We start from the raw sequence: 23,967 nt of genomic DNA, 5'->3' as shown, positions 1-23,967 counted from the left end.
GAGATGTGCTCTTAAGCTGATTAATTTTGAAGATGATAAATTGGTGTGATGCCACTTACGGAATTATTAATATTACGGAATTAATCTATTATTATTATTATTATTATTATTATTATTATTATTATTATTACTATAATTATTATTATTTTATTATCATTGTTATTATTATTATTATTATTATTATTATTATTATTATTATTATTGAAATTGTTATTTGCTATTATGATTACTGTAATATTTCATTAGTTTCTTATTATTGTTGTTGTTACTTATCTTTGTATTTATCTACTAATTTTGTATGTAGAAATGTATATTTTGGACTGCATTCGACTAATGAAGGCATACTCTCAACACGTGACTCACTCACACACACATATATATTTTTTATTATTATTTTGCTTTGTCGCTGTCTCCCGCGTTAGCGAGGTAGCGATATATATATATATATATATATATATATATATATATATATATATATATATATATATATATATATATTTCTTTTTTTATACATATTTGCAATATCCCGCGTTAGCGAGGTAGCGTTAAGAACAGAGGACTGAGCCTTGAAGGGAATATGCTCTGTTCCCTTTTTTGGAAAATTAATTTTCCATATATATATATATATATATATATATATATATATATATATATATATATATATATATGTATATATATATTTCAAAGTATTCACCATTTCCCGCGTTAGCGAGGTAGCGTTAAGAACAGAGAACTGGGCCTTTGAGGGAATATCCTCACCTGGCTCCCTTCTCTGTTCCTTCTTTTGGAAAATATATATATATATATATTTTCTAAAGCGTGACATCTGCCACATTGAGGTTCCCTACACATGCTCTCTCTCTCACACACCTGCGGCTTCACATGTGTGCGGTTTTTACTTTCGTCGTTGTGACAGATGTGGCCCGCCAGGTGTTGGGGCAAGTGCTCTGTACTTGGACTGCTTTGTACGTGACTGTGCACGTGACATCTTTGACCGTGGGGGGTGGGTGGGGGCTTGACAGCTGGTGTGCTTTGGTCAATCAGGGGAGGGGGGGGGGTGTCTGGGGGCGCCTCTCTCCCGGGTTAGGAGGTGTGTTGCTGCCGTGTCGTCACACCTGACGTCACAGTTGAAGCGCCTCCTGCTGCTGGCTCCCCTTGACGTCACTCATGTGTAATCAGGGATCCGATGACGTCAGATTCTCGATTCAATCGCAAAGTAGATTTTATTTTTGCGCTAAGAAAATAATCCGGGGATTATTTCGCCGCGATCTCTATCCTGCTGCTGATGGCTGTGGCTGTGTTAGGCGATGGATGCTGTTGCTGTGCTAGGTGATAGATGCTGGGGCTGTGCTAGGTGATAGATGCTGGGGCTGTGCTAGGTGATAGATGCTGGGGCTGTGCTAGGTGATAGATGCTGGGGCTGTGTTATGTGAAGGCTGCAGCTTGTTAGTCGATGGTGGCTGGTGCTGTGTTAGATGATTGTTGCCCCTGCTTTGTTAAATGACACCTTCTGCTGTGTTAGATGATGGCTGCCCCTGCTGTGTCTAATAGATGACACCTTCTGTTGTGTTAGATGATGGATGCTGCGTCAGATGGCAGGTGTTTGCGCCACTGTGTCATCTGCGTAAGTGTCGCATGACAAGCTTGGCTTTTGACGTGATTCTTGGCTGAAGGGATTACTGGTGCCCCAGTCAGCGTTTTCTGAGAGAGGTGAGTGCCCGGGTCACACACACACACACACACACACACACACACACACAGTCTTCAGATTGTTCGTATCAAATGTATATATATATATATATATATATATATATATATATATATATATATATATATATATATATATATATGTATATATATATATATATATATATATATATATATATATATATATATATATATATATATATATATGTATGAAGAAATTGTCATCATTGGTTGACCCAAGTGTGTCACAGCTTCTTCCTAAAGAGTGAAACAGATCTGACTTCCTCTTCTGTGTCCTTCTTGATCAGTAGGTTAAGGTCAGGTCATTCTGACAACAGCAGCAGTGTCTCACAGTCAGGTCCACCTCCCCCCCTCCTAGACACGTTATAGTTGTGGTTGTTGGAAGGTCCTGAACCATCCCTGACGACCCTGTGTGACACCCCCTGGTGGGGACACGTGCCCGGACACAGAACCTCGTACACTATGAACCGTGACCCTCCCGCGTTACCCAGTGGTCACCAGTCACCCTGGACCTAACCCCAGTATAGACCAGTCCTCCCCTCATCAGGTGACCTCCTCCTCCTTACATCATACACACACACACACACACATCTGCTAATGCAAAGGGACGCCTCCCTAAAGGGATGCCGCTACGCAATGTGGTCCCTGAAGTGACAGACTGGATTATGTTACGTGATGAGGTGCCGTGCAAGTGATGGCCAGCCGCCACCGGGAATTGAGGACATACCTTAGACGCAGCTATTTCAGAAACCTTCAGATGAGAACACTTAGAAAAAAATGAAGAAAATAAACACTTATTCCATGACCCTTTAAACGAGAACGCTCAGAAAGAGATTAGAAAACTCAGTTATTTCATGAACTTTCTGATGAGAACGCTCAGAAAGAAAATGAAATCTCTTCAACGTACACATGGTAACACACACTTAAGCCTTGTGGATGAAGGAGGCGACAGTGAGAACGATATATTTTAATCATAATATTAAGAATTAATCGCAGCCTTCGAGAGGGAAGTTAGACTAGGCTCTCGTAAATCTTATTCATCTGGTTCCGTTGGTCCGACGGTGTGTTAAACCTCAACATTTTCCAGTAGCCATGACAGAGCCAAGCCCTTCAATGTTTGTGAAGTGAACTTACGTTTCGTTGCTGGCCTCAGAAGTCTCATGCCCAGTGTACTGCAGTGGTGGTACGTGTTGTGTGGCATCGGGAGACACGACCTCCCTCCCAGTTCGTAGGGTCGAATGGTCGACTTCGTGGAGTACATTGTTGTATTTTTCTTCGCCGTTGTGAGCTGAGACCTCGAGTGTGGTTGAGGTTTCTGAGGTACTCAGGTGTGTCGGAACATCGCCATATTGATCTTCCTACGTGAAAAGAGAAAGAAATAGATGGTATTTGTTGGTAAACGTTCAAGAGGATATAGATGAGTCGGTAGCGCTGACTAATTTGCATAGTATAGTTGTAATTAGGTATAGACGGAATGATGAAGATGAGATGATGTGATATATATATATATATATATATATGTATATCAGCAAGTCATTATAAAGGCACCTGATTGCAAGAAAATATGGCAGATGACCGGGTAGTGAAGAAGGTAGGTACTGTAGTGCAGTAGAAGGCATAATGAGGTGAGACACAGTGCGAAAAAGATGGGTAGATTTAGCGAATGAATTGATCAGGATTGGGGAATACTGGCGCATGAATATTCCAGGGCATTGTTTGGGGATCAGATGGATTGAAAGTATTTGGTGTATTGAGGCGGTATGAATGGAGACATGGATCTCAGTAGACGAATGAACTTAGTAGTGCGTAAAGTGCAAAGGTATTTAGTTTTATAAGTAAGTCTCACTCTAGCACCATAGGAGGCCCTGGGTTGAGTGTACATATGTGTGTGAGCGATGTTCCCGAGGGTGTACCTGCCCCGTGCATGTCAGGATATTGACAGTGAATTAATGATGGTAAACTGGTAACACTGTCCCCGAGCTCGAGAGAGAGAGAGAGAGAGAGAGAGAGAGAGAGAGAGAGAGAGAGAGAGAGAGAGAGAGAGAGAGAGAGTTTAGGCCTCGAGTGTCAGGAGAAGTACCTGCTTACCCCGTTAGGTTGGAGGATTACCTCGTCCTTGGAGCCGCCAGTGTTAAGGATTACGGGACCCTGATATAACAAGGCTGACGTTGGGAGGAGGAGGAGGGGGTGGCTCACTGTACCCACTGTATCATCGTGTTCTCAAAACCCCCCCTTTTTTTTTTTAAGTTTCGCTTCTCCACGTTTTTCTTGTCACATTTCCTCGTATTTACGATAAATTAAGATAAATGATAACTAACATTTCCTCATATCTATGATAATTGATAACGTCAGTTATGGCCAAGATGGTCGCAGTTTCTGTTTCACGTACCGACGAAACATACAAGCGTGTTTGATGTACTTGTGTGCGAGGACACTGTCTTTGTCCACCCTCTGGCACCACGGTCATTGCCCCATTATTTCTTTTTCATTGTTACTGTGTCTTTTTTTGTAGTTGATTATCTTTAGAGTCTATGCATAATTTTATGTTTATATATATATATATATATATATATATATATATATATATATATATATATATATATATATATATATATATATATGTGTGTGTGTGTGTGTGTGTGTGTGTGCTCTCATCTCCTTCAACATTGTTTATTTTTCTGTTGTGTTATACTTTTTATATGCTTATCTCCACCTTTATTGTGGCGTGTCTATTTTATCTCTACGTATGTCTTTCATTTGTTTTGATTAGTCTTCCTGTTTGTCTCTGTGCCATTGTTTATGTAAATTTTTTTTTTTTGAAGTTGGTTTGTCATGATGTTTAAAGAGTTTCAGCTTCAGCAAGGAAATGATGCTATTAAGAGGATTTGAAGATACAAGATTCCTTTCGATTTATTGGGCAGTTGTCTCGGATGCATCGTCGAGTATTTGATACAGCGATGTCCCTACATTAACAAAGGATGTGTCGCTTAAAGGTGCTCCTGTTACAGGAAATCCCCAGCTTATTTTGAGCTTCCGGAAGTCGCCTTAGTTAAAATAGGGCATAAAAAGTTTAAGGTGTGTGTACGTGCGTGTGTTCGCCACACGTTATTATCTCAAGATTATCATGATTGTGTCCATTGTATGTGTCCAATGTATTATCTAGATCAGCTTTATTGACCTTCGTAATATTTATGTTCTGTTGTACTTCATGTGGGGCCTATGCCTTTGTCTCTCTTTATTTGTAAGTACAATTTGTTTCCTTTCGAAACTCTCGTACTGTATTTTTTCTTTTTAGAAGAAAGAAAATCTTTGATAAAAAGGAGGAAAAGTATAGGAGACAGGAGAGAACCCTGAGGAACACCGCTGTTGACGGAGAAATGGGTAAAGGCTGAGCCTTTAACTACCAAGGAGATCGATCGGCCAGAGAGGAAGCTAGATATGAGGGAGCAAAGTGAGGGAGGGAAGCCAGAATAGGGGTACTTAGAGAAGGGACTATGATGCCACACCCTGTTAAAAGCTTTGAATATGTAAAGGTCAACTACATCGAATTCCTCAGAATTTTAGAGGAATGCTGGACAAACATTATGAACATAGTATAGAATATCACCAGTAGACCTCACATTACGGAAACCATACTGACGTCAGAGCAACAGCACGAAAGTTAGAAGGGTCTTAGAACGGTCGCCTTTCTCAAGGGTGGGGTACACCAACGCTTGCTTCCCAGAAGGAAAAGTTCTGGTTTTTAAAAAGACACGGGACAGACTTCTGTGAATATCAATACATCTATCTACATACAGAAATACACATACTGTACATACATACATGGTCCTAAGCTGCTTGACTTCTCGCTTTCCATCGTACGGTCTCGTGATCGGCCGCTGGCATCTTCAGGTTTTCAAGTTAGGCTGATGTTGCCCACCGCGACTCGTGCGTGGCAAGGTCTGCTCACCACACTCGTTCATGTTTGTCTCCGCTGCTGACTACAACCTGGGTCGCTCTAGGGTAGACTTCACTGGTTTATTGTCACCATTAAATCTTGCTTTCTCTCTGAGGCTGAGAGAGAGAGAGAGAGAGAGAGAGAGAGAGAGAGAGAGAGAGAGAGAGAGAGAGAGAGAGAGAGAGAGAGTATTGTTTGGGTGCGAGACAGTGCCATACGCACGTGGTATCACTCCGTTGTATATTACGTTACCGACCTTATGTGTTAAGTTAGGTAAAGTCCCTCCTGGCTGGGGTCGCGAGAGGCAGGTGCCCATTGTACGTGAGGTACAATTGGTAACACTGATCCTCGGATGGTGTTCTTTGGCGAGTGCTGCTGTTGAGTTGCTCTGCCCTTCCACGAACCAGATGTCAGGTGCGCTATCCTCCACGAACCGGACTTGAAGTGCGTTGCCTCTCCCTCCACGAACCAGCCGTGAAGTTCGCTCCCCAACCACCAACTACAGCTTTATAGACAACGTCTTTATGAATAGTTTTAATACAATGGTTTCTTTATCCGTGCGTGTGTGTGAACGTGTTAGTACTGCAGCTTGATTTATCAGGTATATTAAAGTAGTCATATTGCGGTGGTTTTTGCTGATACCCACCCCATCGTAGCGTTGCAGGTTCTTATTGATAAGTTGCTTATGTTGCAGGTGCTGGTGGTGGCCAGTTGGGATGTACCGCCCGCCGTGGTCGGCCTGCCGCCCGCCCCCCATGAGCCGCCCACGCCCACACTCCGACGTCACGGGGATGTCGTCCAACAGCTGATGTCATGAGGATATCGTCGTACAGCAGCTGGGTGACAGACGGGGCAGCCAGGCTCTGATGTCATGAGGATGTCACACCGCAGCTGGGCGACGAACGGGGCGGCGCCCCCGGCTCTCGCGGCGCCCGGCTCGCTGGCCTATCGGCGCTACCTGCGCTACCTCCCCGAGTACAGACAACGTGGATATGGCCGCCACGATGAGGAGGAGGAGGAGGGAGGCGCCGCGGGGGAGGCCGAGGCTAAGGCCAAGGAAGATGAGGAGGAGGAGGAGGAGGAGCGGGGGTCTCGTAACGGGAGTAACGGAGGAGAATGTGAGATAGGTGACAGAGAGCCAGATAACGCACCGGATGTTAGTGTCCACTCCTTGGTCAGGCAGTACACAGTGATGCTCCGTGCCCGCAGCACGTCCCTCGCGTCGCCGCTGACCTCACGCTCCTGCTCCAGCCTGATCCCCGTCAATAACAGCGTCCGCAAGAGGTCGTCATCGCCGCGCTGCAACCCCCAGCAGGAGGAACACCTACATTCCGGGAGCGAGAATTCCCGCCAGGGGTCGCTGGACTCGGGTGATGGGGAGAGGGAGTATTCCCCGCGCTACAGGTCCTTCTCACTGCCGTGGCCGAGTGACCCGTCCTGGCGGTGGTCTAGTGACCCTAACCTTATGGCAGCGACCCAGGCGTCCCCTCTCTTGTCAGGCCGCCCGTGTCACGCCCACCCTCAGCACAGTTCGTCCCTAGCTCGCCTGGACTCCGCCACGAGTGACGAAGGGTGCCCGCGAGACGACGGGTCCACGGGGCCCACGCCTCCGCCCTCTCCTATGTTCCATAGCTCAGCCGTCTCTCGTCTCTCGGGTCTAATCACGCCCTTCAAGTCCCTCTCCCCCGCCTCGTCCCTAGGCTCCCACTTGGGTTCTGTGGAGAACTTGCCCTTGGTCCGATCCATGTCGGTGGGCCACGTCCTTGACCACTGGGTTCGCTCACACTCGGCCGATAGCGCCGTCGAGGTCGAGGACGAAACCCCTCTGTATTCGACAGCGTCACCCATTGTGTCGCTGCCCAACTCGCCTATGGACGCCCTACGCCAGGTGAATGGCGACACAGGCGTGTGTGAGGGCGCCTGCAGTGTGTGTGACGCTGTTGGACACGGGCTGAGTGACCGTGATATGTGTAGCGATCCCTGCCGGGGCGAGGGACACCCCAAGTGTCCTAATGAGGACTCTGTGTCTGGTGATAGTGATGCGAGTCAAGTGTTCAGTGATTGTGATAAGACTAATTGTGAAGATAACAAGTTCTGCGTCAGGGACGGTGACGGAGGGGAGGTGACGGTCGAACTCCGTCGCAAAGCTTCCGACCCTTTAGTACCTACGGAGCGGCGATACGGCGGCTTGAACGGCGAGGTGCTACTGCGACGGGCGCGGGGGTATGGGGCCATAGATGGCTCCGAGGGACTTCGGGACAGAGGGGAAGACTCTAACAGGAGGGTGTTGAGGACTCCCTCTGTGGTGATCAGCGATCACAGCGGCGACACCATTAGCCTCACGGTCGCTCTGGCCTCCAGTGACTTCTCGCTGGAGAAGCTGGACAAGTTGCAGCACTCTGCCTCCTCCCCCACCTTGAGCATAGAGGATGACGCCTCTCGCAAGGTGTCGAGCTGCTCGTCCTGCTCGAGCGTCAGCACCGTCGACATGTCGACTCCACTCACCCTGACGCCCATCTGTCGGGAAAGTCTGATGGAGGTGCCGCACCGACGCATCTCCGACTGCTCCACCTGCAGCACCGTCAGCATGTCGGAGGACGAGGTGGAGCAGATTCTTCCACGACCTCCAGTACCCAGGAAGGTAAGTGTCGATCTGGCTGTGTAGGCATGTGTGCGCGTGCGCGCAGTTGCCATTATATAGTTCCCATCACAACAGTACGGAGAGAGAGAGAGAGAGAGAGAGAGAGAGAGAGAGAGAGAGAGAGAGAGAGAGAGAGAGAGAGAGAGAGGAGTTTGACCTACGTGGGGGCCCCCATCTCATACGTTTTGCACAAATCACTAAACTTTGTGTTGTCAGCACTCTCAAAACTCATCACAGTTTATTCCATTCATCCACTACTTTAATTATGATATAAAAGTACTTCCCTAAATCTTTTCTGTCATGTTTCTTACTATTATTTTTGTGACGGTCTTTGGCCATTTGCAGATATGATGTATATTATCAGGTCTCTGCTGAAATATTCCTTTACCATGGTGGACAAATTGATGGCCTCATACTTCGTACTGTATCTCGGATCTTGTTTTAGGGGGCCATCTTTGCTGCTCTCCTGTGTGTTTGTGTTGTACATAAAGCCTGCACTACGATCCCTGCTGCTCACATCAGTGTCGGGCATGTTTGGAAAGTGTTAACCATTTTTTTTTTTCAAATGAAAGACCTGCTTTTCGAGGCAAAGCAGATCCTGAGACTTGGGGGAAAAAAAGCTGAAGATAAGCAGTTCCACAGTCAAGCTGTGTTTGAAGAGGAACGCACACACACACTACAAATTAGTTCCACGACGTGTACGATAATGTTAACGACGTTTACGATAATGTATGAATAGTCACAGACAACTCGAGTCCCTACCAACCCAAAATCGAGCGGCCATGTCTGTTCTCAAGCGCTGGCATTGTTGTTTGGGTTGGCCTCTGGCTGCTGATCTCTCAAGCTGAAGGTGACCTCTCCTCGGAGCGGCCGTGTCTTCATCACTTCTACTGGTGTCTTAAGATCCCTGCCTGTCAGGAGAGCCGCTCTAGCTGTTCTTGTGTTTAGATATGGGTGGTAATGATAACTGGCTAGTGCTACAGTGGGTGCCCTTGAGGTTGCTGTCGGCGTGTGTCGTAAAGCCGAGCGATAACGCACCTGAGGCGGAGTAGGACCGGCACAGGATACTTCACCGTTCTCTGTCACTTCCGATGGGATTGCCATATCATGAGGTAGGATGGAGGAGGAGGAGGAGGAGGTGCTTCAGCGTTTGGAGTTGGTGGGAGAGGAGGGGTTTTCCAAGGTGATTGTTGTTGTAAGGGGATGGGAGTTGTCGAAAGGGGCTTTCCTAGGCGAAGGAGGTAGCGCACGATGGAGAGCCGTTGTTGTTGTGCTGTAGATGGGGACTAACCCTTGGTTGGAGTTCGCTTCAAGGTGAGGCCTTTATCATAGGTGAATGGTGATACAATGGCATCCGGTACTGTTCGTTGATAGGTCGTCACCTGGGAGGCGCCGGTGCTGAAGAGGGACCGTAAGTCGTAGGAATGCCCACGGATAAAATTACGCCGGGGACGCTAAGCAGGCGACTACACGACAGAGCAAATCACAGATATTTCGTCGGACATCGCTGAGGAGACAGTTCGACCCCTTTTCCCCTTTCTACCAGATTATGAGGATGCCTCCACCAGTGGTGTTGACACTTTCACCCCTGCTGATGCAGAGCACAGATGGCCAGCGACCGCGATTACTCAACCCAGGATCTGCTTTGGCCATTTTCTGTCCCTCCGCTTTGTGTGCGCTGACACCAATCCCTACCATCAGCAGCTCGCTATGGCAGGGCTTATGTAAGGTTTCAGACTGTGAGTTATCTCTTCAAGATGCAGTCGCTGAGGTGGTAGTTAGAGTAATATATATTACTTTGGACTTACGACTGCTCAGTCAGACCGTCTCTTTGATTGTTTAGATGTCGAATTGGTTATGGAACATCTGAAATACTTCGATATTGGGTTGTCGTTTCATGTTTTGAATACAGTGTCATGGTAACTGAATACATTTTAATATAGTGACGCTTGAGACTTGCAGTTTGTGAACTGTGTGTGTGTGAGGTCACGTATCTGTGTTGTGTACACAAGCAGTATGAATAAGTCTGGTCCTGTGGGCACTGCAGGTTTGGCAATGTTGTTTCCTTGTGGTATGTTGTCTGATGTAGTTAGGATTTCATACGGGAAGAATGGCTACATTCCGTCGTAAGGTCATCAAGTAACGCGCACGTGGCACGTCCCGTGTGACGTGCCTTAAACCGGGTCGTCCGCTGTCTAGAGTGCCACATCTGGTGACGTCACATCTGGCACTTCACAGTGGAGCCTCACTGGGAAACCAGTTTGTCCCCAGTGGCATTTAAAGGGGGTGGAGGGGCCGCACCCATCTCTGTCACAGTGGGTGATGGTGAAGACTGATGTTAGCACACCACCGACCCAGCAGTGAGTGGGTCATGCACTTAGGGCACCGGGAGTTGACAGCGGCTCTTTCTCGGTGGTGTTGTGACAGCCATAGCAAGTGTTCTCCGACAGCCCGGCCACATGTGGACCATCTCTGGTGTGGACTGCCAGCGGCAGCTGCCTTGAGGAGACGCGATCCGCTGTGTAGTATGCGAGCTGGCAAGTATGGTCAGTGTACTACCTGCTGTAAATCCGGCAGCAACTTTGACATCCAGGGATGATCAGACATTGAGAGATTATCATCATGAGGGAAGGTGTTGGGAGGACACGGCGTCTCAGTGGTAGTGGTGTTGTAGCCCAGTGGTGTTATAGCCAGTGGTGCTACACTTACCAGTGTAGCACATTGTGCTGTGGTTGACAGTGATGTTAGGCATTAGTTATACAAACCAGAGCATTAGATCCTGCTATGCCAGATGAGTATTAGGCAAGTAACACTCTCTGTACCGTTGATGGGTTCCAGGGCTGGTCACTGGCACGTAGTACCAGGCTCTGTGTTGTGTATACCTATTGTTCATATGGAAATGGTTCATTCTGGTGCGACTATTTTCGTCGTATTTTATGTTGAACTTGGCTCCTCACTGGCGGTGCTGGGAGGTGGGCCGCTGGCAGGAAGTAATCGAACCCAGAGGGAGGCAGGCACAGGTGGCTGTCTGCCTGGCGGGCTGACTAGATGATCGGCCGACTGACTTGCTGAGTGGGTGGCGTGAGTCCGCAAGAGGAGTGGGGTCATTAAGGTCATGGCTGGTGGTGGAGAGGAACGCCCGTTGGTGACATGACAAAAGTTGTGGAGGTCTGTTATCGCTCCCTCATTACGAATGACGACAGCTTGTGCTTGGCCGAGGTAATGATCATAATGAGCTGTGTTGTGGCCCATTAACTGCAAGGAATTCAACACTTTAATGGAAGAACACTTACGTGCAACACCACATATCAAGTGACTCACAAAAAACCTTACATGAAACCAACGAATAAAAGAATATTATGAATACAAGGAATGTAAACACGGCAGGAGAACCTTGCAAGATGCTAAACATCAACACATCTGAGGCTCTGTCAACACACACACACACACACACACACACACACGCACGCACACACACACACACACACACACACACACACACACACACACACACACACACGTGGTGTAGTGGTTAGCGTCTCTGATCATGATTTCACCCACGGCCCCGCCTGGGTTTGAATCCTGGGTGTGGCACTCGTCCCCCACAGTCAACTGGGCCGGTCATCCTCAGACACACGTGCTTCAGCAGCGCTGCGGTTTCCGTACGCCGACATGGTCTGGGGAGGCGGACGGACCTTCATGGCGAGGAGATACGGCCGATGACGGACACATCCACAAGACACCACCACATGTACGAACCTTGTGGTTGTGGTCTTTGGAGTCCAGGCCCGGGGGCTGGCTAGTGTGTGCTGGATGACGGTGTCAGTGTCCCTCCCGCAAGGAGAGAGTGGGAACCGCGGGTGTTTATATTACCAACACGGCGGCGGTGGTGAGGTTGGAGGCAACGCCATTTTGCCTGGCGTTGGTCACTCGTGATGCAAGGGTGGTGTTGTTTGTTGTACTTATGGACCTGACGATTGTTGTAGGTAGTGTTGTAGGGGTTCTGGGGACTTGGGGGGTGGGGGACAGTGCAATGAATAGGGAGATAGCTGGTACCGAGAGACCATGGGAGTGAGGGAGGGAGCCGGAGAACGAGGGAGAGGGGCGTGGAGAGGCGTAGGCAGGGAGGGAGGGACTAACTGCGTGAGTTGCACTGGTTCAGTACTGGCTATCTCGTCAGGAGAGCGCCTGGAGGAGGAGGAGGAGGGTGAAGGCAAGGGTGGTGGAGGGAAGCTAACCTAAGTGAGGGAGGGAGGGAAGGGAGCGTTCAAGTAGAAGGTGAGAGAAGAGGGAGGCTGTGGAAGAGATGGTGGAAGAATAGATGACGCAGGAGGGAAGCAGTGAAGGAGAGGAAAGAGAGGGAGGAGAGATAGAAGGAGGGAGGTGGTGGGAGGGAAGGTAAACACCATTGTTTGACATACCAGGGCCAACCTACCAATCAGCTGGAGAGCACACAACCAGCCCTCCACCACAACATAAACAAACCAGGGCTTTTGTCTGGGTCACACACACACACACACACACACACACACACACACACACACACACACACACACACACACTCTCTCTCTCTCTCTCTCTCTCTCTCTCTCTCTCTCTCTCTCTCTCTCTCTCTCTCTCTCTCTCTCTAGTGTATGAAACGTCTTATCTCTGATATTGATTACTTCATGTATCATTTAAGAGAACGTTGATAGAGAACAAAGTTAATTGTTAAGGTTATTAGGATAAACAACCAAACGTTTGTATACGTCATGCTCCTCCAAGCCCTTGACCCACCCCCCCTCTCTCTCTCTCTCTCTCTCTCTCTCTCTCTCTCCCCGTAAGCATACTCGGCAGTGGTCACCCCACAGAACACAGTGAGAGCCTATGTGGTCCTAGAATTATCCTCAGCACCTGAGGGAAGGTGTTAGAATTATCCTCAGCACCTGAGGGAAGGTGTTAGAATTATCCTCAGCACCTGAGGGAAGGTGTTAGAATTATCCTCAGCACCTGAGGGAAGGTGTTAGAATTATCCTCAGCACCTGAGGGAAGGTGTTAGAATTCTTTTCGGTTGTTGTATGTTGTGTGGTTGGTAAATTGGGTGCCTGGCTCAGGCTAGGGTATGTACGTGTCTGTTATGTCGTCGATGAGGTGAGGACGACCGACGCAACCACTGGAGATGATGGCCTGGCCTTTAACGCACACGACCCTGAAAGAATAAGGTCGTACCCGACCTACTCATAGATCGTACCGTCGTGCTCTACGATCATACACCTTTGCTACAGAGGAGGTTCCTTGGTGAGCACTAAGGACCGGACGTAGCGGAAGCTATTTAGATGGGAAGAAGAGCAGCAGTCACGAACCAGCCCGTCCGTGTAGGAGGAAAAGGACATCATTTGGAGGTGTGACTGCAGCAGATCGCAGTGGACTTAATGGTGTCATTATAGAGCAGATTATTATTTTTTTTTTCATGGCTGGAAACAGGTCAGATAACGTGCGAGGTAACTGGAATTCGTTAACCGAAGTAGTAAATGCAGAGATCATGAAATACGTTCAAGAATTGACGACCCACTGGTTTAGAATTCCCTCCATACAGATGTGTGACTATAACTAGGTAAACACACACACACACACACACACACACACACACACGCACACACACACACACACACACACACACACACACACACACACACACACACACACACACACTGAGGTGAGCCGTTGTGGCACCAAAGCAGAGTGTCTCCCTCACCCCGCGAGAGCGGCGGCGGCCTCCCCAGGATAAACAAGCCGAGTGGCTGAGTGAAGGATTTGTGGGCGTCACGGATATGAGCACCTCACCCCCCCCAGCTCCCCCTGAGCTTCCCCGTGGACCTCATAGTCCCTTGAACTTCCCCCAGGACCTCGTAGTCCTCTGAGCTTCCCCCGGGACCTCATAGTCCCCTGGGCTTCCCCCTGGGACTTCATAGTCCCCTGAACTTCCCCCGGGACCTCATAATCTCCTGAACTTCCCCGGGACCTCATAGTCCCCTGAGCTTCCCCCAGAACCTCCACTGTTTACTGATGGTCTGGTCTTTCTACGTTATCCAGGTATCGCCATCTCTCCAGCCATCCCTCTCTGTCCGCCGTGAGGTTGCTTCCCTCTCCTTGTTCTACAGGTAGAATTTTGTGGCTCCTGCACTCGTGAGTCGTCTGCGTGGCTTCCCAGCCCACCAAGGCTTGATCCCTTAGCAAGCGTCTGCCTCCTGCGTCCCAGCCTGCGCCTTCGGTGGATGGTTCCTCATTAGAACCTGCACCGTCTGGAGCTTGATCCTCACTCAGGCCTCTCGTAATTAATGCCGCTATTTCTATCTCGACGCTGAAGGAAGTGCATTCCTTTAGCGTGTTTGCTCGGGTCACTTCCATCACGAATGAAGGCTTTTTTCTCTGATGGTTTTTATCCTCGTGTGGCAGACATTAGGGACGTGTTCCCAGTGGTGCGTGGTGATGGCACTTCCAGAGACTCCCAGTAGCTTGTTTGTAAAGGTTTCAGGTGTCATGATTAATCTGTGGAGTTCGTGTAATTTGTATGTTTATTGTGGTTGGCGTTTTTACCAGGTTTCTCTCCCCCTCGCCAGTGTGTGTTGGTCTAGTTCCAGTGTTTATAGTTGGTGCAGTGTATACCAGTTTCTGTACCCATCTCCTCACGCACGCGTGTGTGTGTGTGTGTGTGTGTGTGTGTGTGTGTGTGTGTGTGTGTTTGTGTTTGTGTACAATACATGAACTCTTCGAGTACGACGGTACCTGTGACCAGACCATTAATAGTCAAGCCACAGGAGGGAATAAACACACAAAGGGAGACTGTGTTCAAACGGTTGGTTGCGACGGGATGCGACAGAGAACGAGCATTAAGAAGGGAAATCTTGGCCTATGGGGCCTCGGGGACAACTTTAATCAAGTGTTGAGTGATGGAACTGTTCTAGGAAGGGTCATGGGGTTAAGGGGTTAATCCCTTCCCTCTTCATGACCCCCCAGCCCTGATGCGATATCCGCTGCCTCTCTCTAGGCTGTGGTTGACGTCTGAATGATCTCTGTGTGTAGTGAAGACATCCATCACCAGTTTACTGTATTAGATTATTATTGGTTTAGTCTTGTTATTCATGACTCAGGTTTCCTGAACATTTGTGAAAACATCACAGAGGAGGGACGCCATACGTCGACGTGAACCTATGTAAAGTGTAGATTGCAAGGCTGACCTCATATGATGGTTGACCTGACAGACGACTCACCCAACCCTCGATGGTGATGTTAATTCGTGTTCGTGTCGTGTCTCCAAATGACGCTTTTGAGCCGACCTCGTTAGTTTTAAAAGTATTTTTCCCGCGTATTTTGAAACTGAAATAAAGACATTGAACAGGTCTTGCCATCAGACAACGGTAGTGAGGAATCATTGTTTATCTCTTGTTTATTTATGAATACTTTCCAATTCACATTTTCCTCATTCCTTCCGGTGGTGCCACAAGGGGAGGGAAGGTCTTCTAGACCTCCTCTCGTACTTGCTGGCTTGAGTGGCCTTCAGTGCTCTGGGTTCTGCAAGCAGTTTCTCTTGATTTACACACATTGTCTAACTTTACGACACACACTATTATTTTTTAGTGCGAGTGAAGGTAAAGCCTTGTGGTGTGTTCTTGAGTCGCCACCATATTGCAGGAGGGTAAAAGTTTCCTTGTGTATGTGTTGTATATATGTATTTGTGTGTGTCCTTGTTTTAAGTATATATGTATATATATATATATATGTATATATGTATATGTATATATATATATATATATATATATATATATATATATATATATATATATATATATATATATATTATTGAAAATCAATTTTGTGATTTTATAGTTGTAAGCATCGATCCAGTCGTGTTTATGACCATATTAACAACAAAGGTGAACGGCCTACAGTTGATTATGTCGTGGTAGATGTTTAGCGACGCCATTTCCCGTTCATTCCCTCAGATAACCATACCCAGGTATACATAGACTGAGGTTTGTATCCATCACAACCAAACGTTCCTCTTGTGGTGGGGATATGCAGTGAAGATTTATAAGGAAGCGGGTGGGTGTATGTTTGTGGGTTCGGATCCTACTAAAGAAATGCAGGGGAAAATGATATCTGGTAGAACGGAGATATAAAGAATTGAATCCCGTGATGTGTGGTTGTGGAGACCTGGTACTGTGTGCTGATGATGAGATAGAAATTGATAATAATGTTAAATGACGATAGATATCACGGGGGGTATGATTACCCTGGACGTAAAGATATCACGGGGGGTATGATTACCCTGGACGTAAAGATATCACGGGGGGTATGATTACCCTGGACGTAAAGGATAATAGATGTTATTGGGGCTTTATTACTTGAGACATGGAGGATGATAGACATTACGTGAGCATTATTACCCTAGACGTTACTCTTGATAATGACCATTATTATTTTGTAATGATGATAATGATAATTATAATGACACTGGAATGGCATGTTGTCCTCGCTTCTCTACTACACAAGTGTCGGATATTTATTTTTTGTTATTATCTCCCTGTTGATGACGTTTGCCTGAGATTGTGTGGTTTGTCATGCAGCCGCTCTGCTCACGCAAGCATGCCTCCAACGCACGCGCGTGCATGCCCGCTCCTTTGCGTGGGAGATTGCTCCCCCCTCAGCACTGGCTTTTCATCTTTCGCCATTTCCTAGAGAGCATGTGAGAGCCTCTAGTTTCTAGCCTGTGAGAGCTTGGCTGTCTAGTTAGGCTGCCTGTATGGTTACCCTCACTAACCCATAACCCGCTGTGACGATAATGATAGTACGTATTATTATTATTATCATTATTATTATTATTATTATTATTATTAGTAGTAGTAGTAGTAGTAGTAGTAGCAGTAGTATTCACGTGGTTCTCACGGCGTGTACGATGCAGGACACAGCACACGGCAGGGGCGTGGGTAGAGGAACACGTAGCTCCCCCTCAGCTGTTGCGTTGGTTCCGGGTGCACCATGGGGCATGATGGGGGGTGGGGGGGGGGAGGGAGGTGCTGCCTGCCTTGTGTCCCTGTGTCACCCTGGAGGGGACACAGGAGGGAGGGGGAGAAGTGATCCCAGACACTTTGAGGGAGGAGGGACATAAACTGTCCCGGACTCGATCATTCTTTCCCCAACGACACCGTCACTCCCACGACGCCCCTCTCTATCTATTTGTCTATCTATCTGTCTATCTATATCTATCTATCTTTCTATATATATATATATATATATATATATATATATATATATATATATATATGTATGTATTATCCTGGAGTGGTTTGTGGCTGCCAGAAGATGGGATGCGGGTGGCCTGGGTTGCTGGTGCTTGCGTCACGCACACACGTCACCGTCCTGGCAACTACGTCAGCGTGTACGTGCCTAGGGGGGGGGGGGGGGTGGAGGTGGGTGGAAGGTAGTTCTCCCCGTGCGTCGGTGGCTCCCGATACGCCACTCTGAATTCCGATATCAAGGACGGTGACGTCATCAGCCGATCTCCCTTCCCCCACCTCGCTGTACGTCAGGAGTTCCTTCCTCCCTCCTCCTGCTTTATTATTGTCCTGAGGGAGGAGGAGGAGGAGGAGGAGAGGAGGGTGAAGGAGGCCTGAAGGAGATGGTAATTTTTCACTCGTATGCAAGGTTGAGGTTGTGACACAGGTTGTTGGTGAGTGTTTCCTGGTTGGGACACAGTGGTCCGTGTTTTCAGGTTGTAACATGGTAGTCTGTGAGTGTCTCGTTGTTGTTAGCATACGTCGAGGTTGTGAGTATATGCGAGTCTAACCTGTAGAGGATATTATGAGAGATATTTTGAGAGTCTCCTTTAATAATCTACAGACATCACTCCTCTTCGACCATCCCTCTCTCCTCCTCCGCCATGACGGGTTGCTTCAGTTTTCCCTGTTCTGCTGGTATCATTCCTGCCACTTGCTCGCCTGAGACACCCGTGTGGGCCTTTTGGAACGCGCCTCTGACTGCTGCTTCCCATAGTTTCTATGTGGAGACCGATCACACAAGGATTGGCCGTTATGATGCCTCCCCCTTTCCAGAAGCAGCGAGGCTGTGGAATTCTCCTCCACTTTCGGTATTTTTTCCACACACACACACACACACACACACATATATATATATATATATATATATTCCACCAGAGATGGCCATAGACGGACACGTTTTTCCCGCGTCGTTTCGCTCACTATAGACGAAAAAATCGATCGACTGACGGTGTTGATTGGTGCAGATCCCAGCGAGTACCACTACGACCCTTCATATAAACAGACCGAGAAATGTTAACGCCAGTTTCCCCATGATGGTTTACCAGACTGAGGCATGAAAACCTAGTAAACCACTGGAGAAGGCCTCAGGCTCAGCGAAATCCACGTAGGGAGAAGCTATCCTTGAGGGGCTTGGAGCTGAGTGGTCACAGGCTGTGTGTGTTTGTGTGTGTGTGTGTGTGTATGTGTGTGTCCATATGTTTATTGATCTGTCTACCTCATTTTCTCTTTTCCTCCGTATCACGACCCCACACACGGGTCTCTGAGGCTTTACCATGGCAGTCTGTGCTTGCCTCTTCCCCTCACAACCCTCCCTGACTTACATCTCGCGGCATCGGGTGTAAGGTGTCATGAAGGGCCCTACTGGGGACCTGCCCAGGTGTAATGTGTCATGGGGGGACCTCTTGCCTCGCTGTGCCACCAGCTGATAATGGTTTGTGCCACGTGTCGGGTTTGTGGCGCGTGCCGTGTCTGGTAGAGCCGTGCCCCGTGTTGCCATTGACGGATCTGTGGCGCGTGCTGTGTTGTTGGACCTTCACCACCTGCTGTGGCTGTTGACTCGCGTGTCACGTAGTGCCATTACTGATGATACTACTACTACTACTACTACTACCACCATTACAACTACTGCTGGTGCTACTATTACTACTACTGATAATAGTGATAGTTATTATTATTATTATCATTATTATTATTGTTATCAATATTATGATTATTACCTCAGCCAGGTATGGGCAGGAAGAGCGCGTCCGGGCGCCTGGTGTGCACGTCAGACGAGGTGCCATCGTCCTCTCTCTCTCTCTCTCTCTCTCTCTCTCTCTCTCTCTCTCTCTCTCTCTCTCTCTCTCTCTCTCTCGCACACACACACACACACACACACACACACCTGGTCGTCCACACCAGGTGGTGGCAGCCAAGGCTTAAGCTGCTTGCGGTCGTTGCCTGGTAGAAATTACCTCAATTACACTTTCTGAATTTCTAGGTTGACTTGGATATATATACATATCGTTAATGATTTTGTACATGTGTGTGTGTGTGTGTGTGTGTGTGTACACCTGAGGTTGCCAGGTTGTTCACTCTTGGTAATCAGTGAGAGTAGTGTACACTGGGAGGGAGAGGAAGGAACGCTTGAAGTGTGTGACGGTGAGAGTGTGACGTTCATCACAGCTTGACCCTCAGCCGAGGTCACTCTCACGTCTGTGCCTTAGTAAGGTCTTCCCTCTAGTGAGGTCCCCCTCACCTCTTCCCTCTAGTAAGGTCACTGCAGGTGTCCCCCTCGTAAGGTAATCCCAACCTCTCCCCCCTTGGAAGGTCACCCCACTACTCCTGGTAAGGTCAACCCCAACTTTCCCTGACCAAGGTCGCTACGTGCCGCAGGGAGGGGAATACGGTAAGGGGAATTACTGAGACGAATTGAATGTAAACAATCATTTACCGACGAAGATATGGGTAAAGGATACGCGGGTAGGGATGGGCGGAGGCAAGAATAGAACGTCCAGTGGCTACAATAGATAACGAGAGATAGACAGTGGAAGGTGAGAGAGTGGACGTGACGTGTGTTGGTGTGTGGAGTGCGGTGGAAACTGTGGGAATGTCACCTTGATGGCCGGACAGTATTGTACTGCAGACGTGAGACAGCGGAGGAAAATGAGCGAAATAACATTTGATTGACGCTTTTCCCTCCTCCTCCTCCCTCCTCCTCCTCGTGCCTCCCTCTCCTGATTTCGACATCTCTGGCAGTTTTGAACAGAGTGGTAATCATTGTTGTCTGAACGTTGAAGGTTCCACTCATGGACATACCTCCTCAGCGAGGCCAGGTCTTAAATGAACTGGAGGAGAAAGTGAAAGAACGAGGAGAAGTACAGAGAAAAAAAGGAAAATAGAGAAAGTGGAAGATATGCCTTTAATAAAAGAAAAGGTTTTGTCAAGAGTGATTGGAAAAAAAAATATGAGAAGATGAAGAGCACCAATGCTTGGTGGTATAAGAAAAGATACATACATCGCAAGAGGCCATCTTTGAGTTGCCAGTGGCCAAATAGTAATCCATGGGGCGAGGTGGCTTGCCCAGTATTATGTGCTGTAGCCAGTGTCGGGGGGGGGGGGGGGGGGGGGGGGGCAAGCAGCCGATTTTTGAGAGCAGAAAACTAAGGATTGTTAATTGATGATGGGGGGTAAAGAGACCCAACAGTTAGGGGTAGGACAAGTGGGTGAAGGTCATACCTCATACTGGGAGGAACTGCTTCAGACTTGGCCCTGCCCCAGAAAAAAAAAGAACCTATATCTTGAACTTGGCTTAGATTGATACATGTATAATAACAACCTCATTCATTGTGATGAATGATAAGAACGGCGTACAATGTACGGAACAGTGAAGGATAAGAACGGTATCTAGCGGAGGGGAGGTAGGGGTTGGGGAAGGTGAGGAGTTCCTGTCGGACCCTGGCGGAACGTACGTGTGCAGGAAGTGGCCAGGATGTGTGTGTATATTCACGGTCTGCACCCTCGCCCGCCACCGCCGCCGACCACAGCCCTCGCGAAATATAAAGAGTCGTTAACATGGGGGAGGCGACGACCACCAACCTCCCCACAGGAGTCGTCGGGGACGGTTGGGCGGACGACGACGACCATCAACCACTGACCAGGAGCAGATGACGTGCCGCCAGACGCTGGTCGTCTTGTCTGTCGGGTGTCGTAGAGAGGAACACGAGATGTTGGGGCACTAGCTGGGAGATGGAGGGGAGAGGTGTTTGTTTGGCTGAGGTGCCTGGGAGACGGATGAACTCTCCACAGAACACGGTAGGGGAGAGAGAGAGAGAGAGAGAGAGAGAGAGAGAGAGAGAGAGAGAGAGAGAGAGAGAGAGAGGGGCTCATGGGCTGGCTGCTACAACCACCACCACCACCACCACCACCATCACTCCACTCCTCCCTCCTCGGGTTGTGATGTTTTAAGACTTGACAGGTAAGGATCTCCCACACCCCCAGCACAAGCACAAACATCCCTCCACCTATGAGACTGCAGGAGTCAGGGTGGAGACAGCGTCACAGTCTTTCCTCAAGACTCTTTGTCAAAATGAACCTGGTGTTTCCCCGTGACAGCCGCAGCCTTGACAACTGTCTTATTTACCGTCATTTGTGGTTAGCGAGGCTCAGAATACCTCCGTCCTAGGAGGCAGACAAAGCAACTTGCAGTCTGTCTCGTCTGTCTATATTGATCTGTTCTGTCAGTCCCATAATGTAATCGTCTAAGAATGAATGTTTATAAAGTTATATTTTTTTTTTCCAAGTAGAGTTGAACATAAGAATAGCAGAGGTCAATAAACTGGCTTTTTGCCCCGTGGGTGACCCCGAGGCTGACCTCGGAGGTTCGGGTGTTAGCATGACCTGAGGGGGAGGGAGGACATCAAACCCCTGCAGTAGCACTCCGACGTTACGACCCTTGACCACGACGGTACAACCCAAATTACGTACGACGATACGACCCTTGACCTCCACAGTGCCACCTTTTCAGGGGGTTTTCTGGCGGCACTCACGGGTCGTACACTTGTGCTCCAGGACGTACGGGGTGAGGTGGGGGGTTAAGGGGGCGCCCAGTCACCCGTGATGTAAATCATCTACCATCACGTGACTCATGTTAATGTAACCCCCTCCCCCACCCTGTTTGACGTCATTACTCACCGTCCCACATTGCCTCTATGACGTCAAAAAAAAAAAATGGGAATCGTTATGTTTATCCTCCAACCTTAAATTTTGGCTTTTTCTTGCGCCAGCTTGGATGAGCTTCGTTTTCAGTAGCCTTGAAGTTGCAGGAGGAAGCCATGGAAGAAGGTTCCTGGGGTTGTTTGATAAAGAATATTGATAATGATAACAGTACCAGTGGTAAATATGTCTGCATATAATGTGTGTCCGTGTCTGTGTGGTCACTGTGTTGTACGAGGCACTTAGGTATGGCTTTGTTGTCCGGGGTCATCCGTCCGTCTGTGGTGTGCGGTACGCGTCCACCTGCCACATAACCTTGGGTCATAACTTTTAAACCTGCACATCAGGCCCTCGTAACGGTGCGTACAGGTGTTACCCAACATGTGTAGACCCCGAATATCGATTTATAACTCCAGGATTGAATTTTATGCCACTAATCAAACAGCTTGAACTTTATCCGGCCCATAACTCCAGTGAAGGTCCACGCTCAAGGATTTTGATACGCATGTATTTTAGGCATTTTACAAGACTGTATTGTTTCTGTCCGTTGTACTTCTAGTAACCATGGAACGCAGTAGGAGGAATGACAGAGTACTCCAGGGAACAGACTTACATTTTCTCCCTTTTATTCTTCGTATATTAAGTAGAGGATTATCCACAGTGTTGATGAGTTTGTTTTGTGTGTTGGAGACGAATTGATGTCTGTTGTGTATGTGGGACGTCCTGTGTTTGCGATATGTATTTGGGAGTAAGGTAGTGGGAGGGTGAGTGAGTATATTGTGAGTCTCACTCGTCGAGAGAGAGAGAGAGAGAGAGAGAGAGAGAGAGAGAGAGAGAGAGAGGAGATAGATGGCTAGGGCCCACCTATGTAGCGGGTGGAAAGTGCAAGCGGTAGCGAGTGAGGCAAGAAAAACAGAGACGGTGGTACCAGTAGGGGGGGTTGGTGGGTGGGTGGTTGGTGGGTGGGAAGGGGGGAGGGGGGCGTGTCCAAGGCCGCCCGCGGGAGCGCGTGACGTCACGGGTTGCGGCACAGCGTCGGCATCCCCGGCGGGAGAGGCAGATTACCCATAGGGCATATTAGCCGGGCAGGGACTCGCACCCCCGCCACCGCTGGCTGACTCAACGTGTGTGACTCACGACTTGGCTAAATTGTGGGACGGGTAGACGAGAGAACAGCTTGGTGCACTGGTCGGTAGGGGTAGATGGCTTGGTAGAAATGGATACTCTGATGTAGAAGTAGATAGTTCGGTAGGGATGGATTGCTTGGGGAAAATTTGTAGCTTGATAGAGGTGGATAGTTGGGTAGGAATGGGTGGCTAGTTAGAGATAGCTTAGTGGAGTTGATAATGATCACGATAGAAATATATGATTTTAAGCGTTGGTTTGTCAGGTAATTGTGACCAGTTACCACCACAAACTAAACGATCATGCCATCAACAGGTGACAATAGATGATGCTGATAATTCATCATAGATTTGTAAGTAATTATTATCTGGAGTGGGGTAATTTCATGAGACGTCCTTGTTATATACATAAATTGTGTAATTGATCTTAGAAGGTCAACTTCTTTCGTTAATTTTTTCTTTTTATTTGTTGCATATATACGTTACCTTCCTGACTCTGGAATACCGCCTGTCTCCGTGGCTCCT

General features: G+C 48.1%; 1 protein-coding gene across 2 annotated transcripts in view; it reads left to right on the top strand.

Annotated features, from left to right (window-relative positions):
• The window catches only part of LOC139760329 (uncharacterized), a 223,322-nt gene that overhangs the window by 16,088 nt on the left and 183,267 nt on the right, over nucleotides 1-23,967 (top strand). For both annotated transcript variants that reach the window (XM_071683345.1, XM_071683347.1), the window contains one exon: nucleotides 6,360-8,306. In XM_071683345.1, coding sequence (XP_071539446.1) covers nucleotides 6,537-8,306 — 1,770 coding nt within the window. In that variant the 5' untranslated portion in view covers nucleotides 6,360-6,536. The remainder of the gene's footprint in view (nucleotides 1-6,359; nucleotides 8,307-23,967) is intronic.

This window comes from Panulirus ornatus, chromosome 36, assembly GCF_036320965.1.
Source record: "Panulirus ornatus isolate Po-2019 chromosome 36, ASM3632096v1, whole genome shotgun sequence".
In the NCBI taxonomy this organism is placed as follows: Eukaryota; Metazoa; Arthropoda; class Malacostraca; order Decapoda; family Palinuridae; genus Panulirus; species Panulirus ornatus.
The sequence above is the reverse complement of the archived record's forward strand: the minus strand, read 5'-3'. Positions and strand labels throughout refer to the sequence as shown.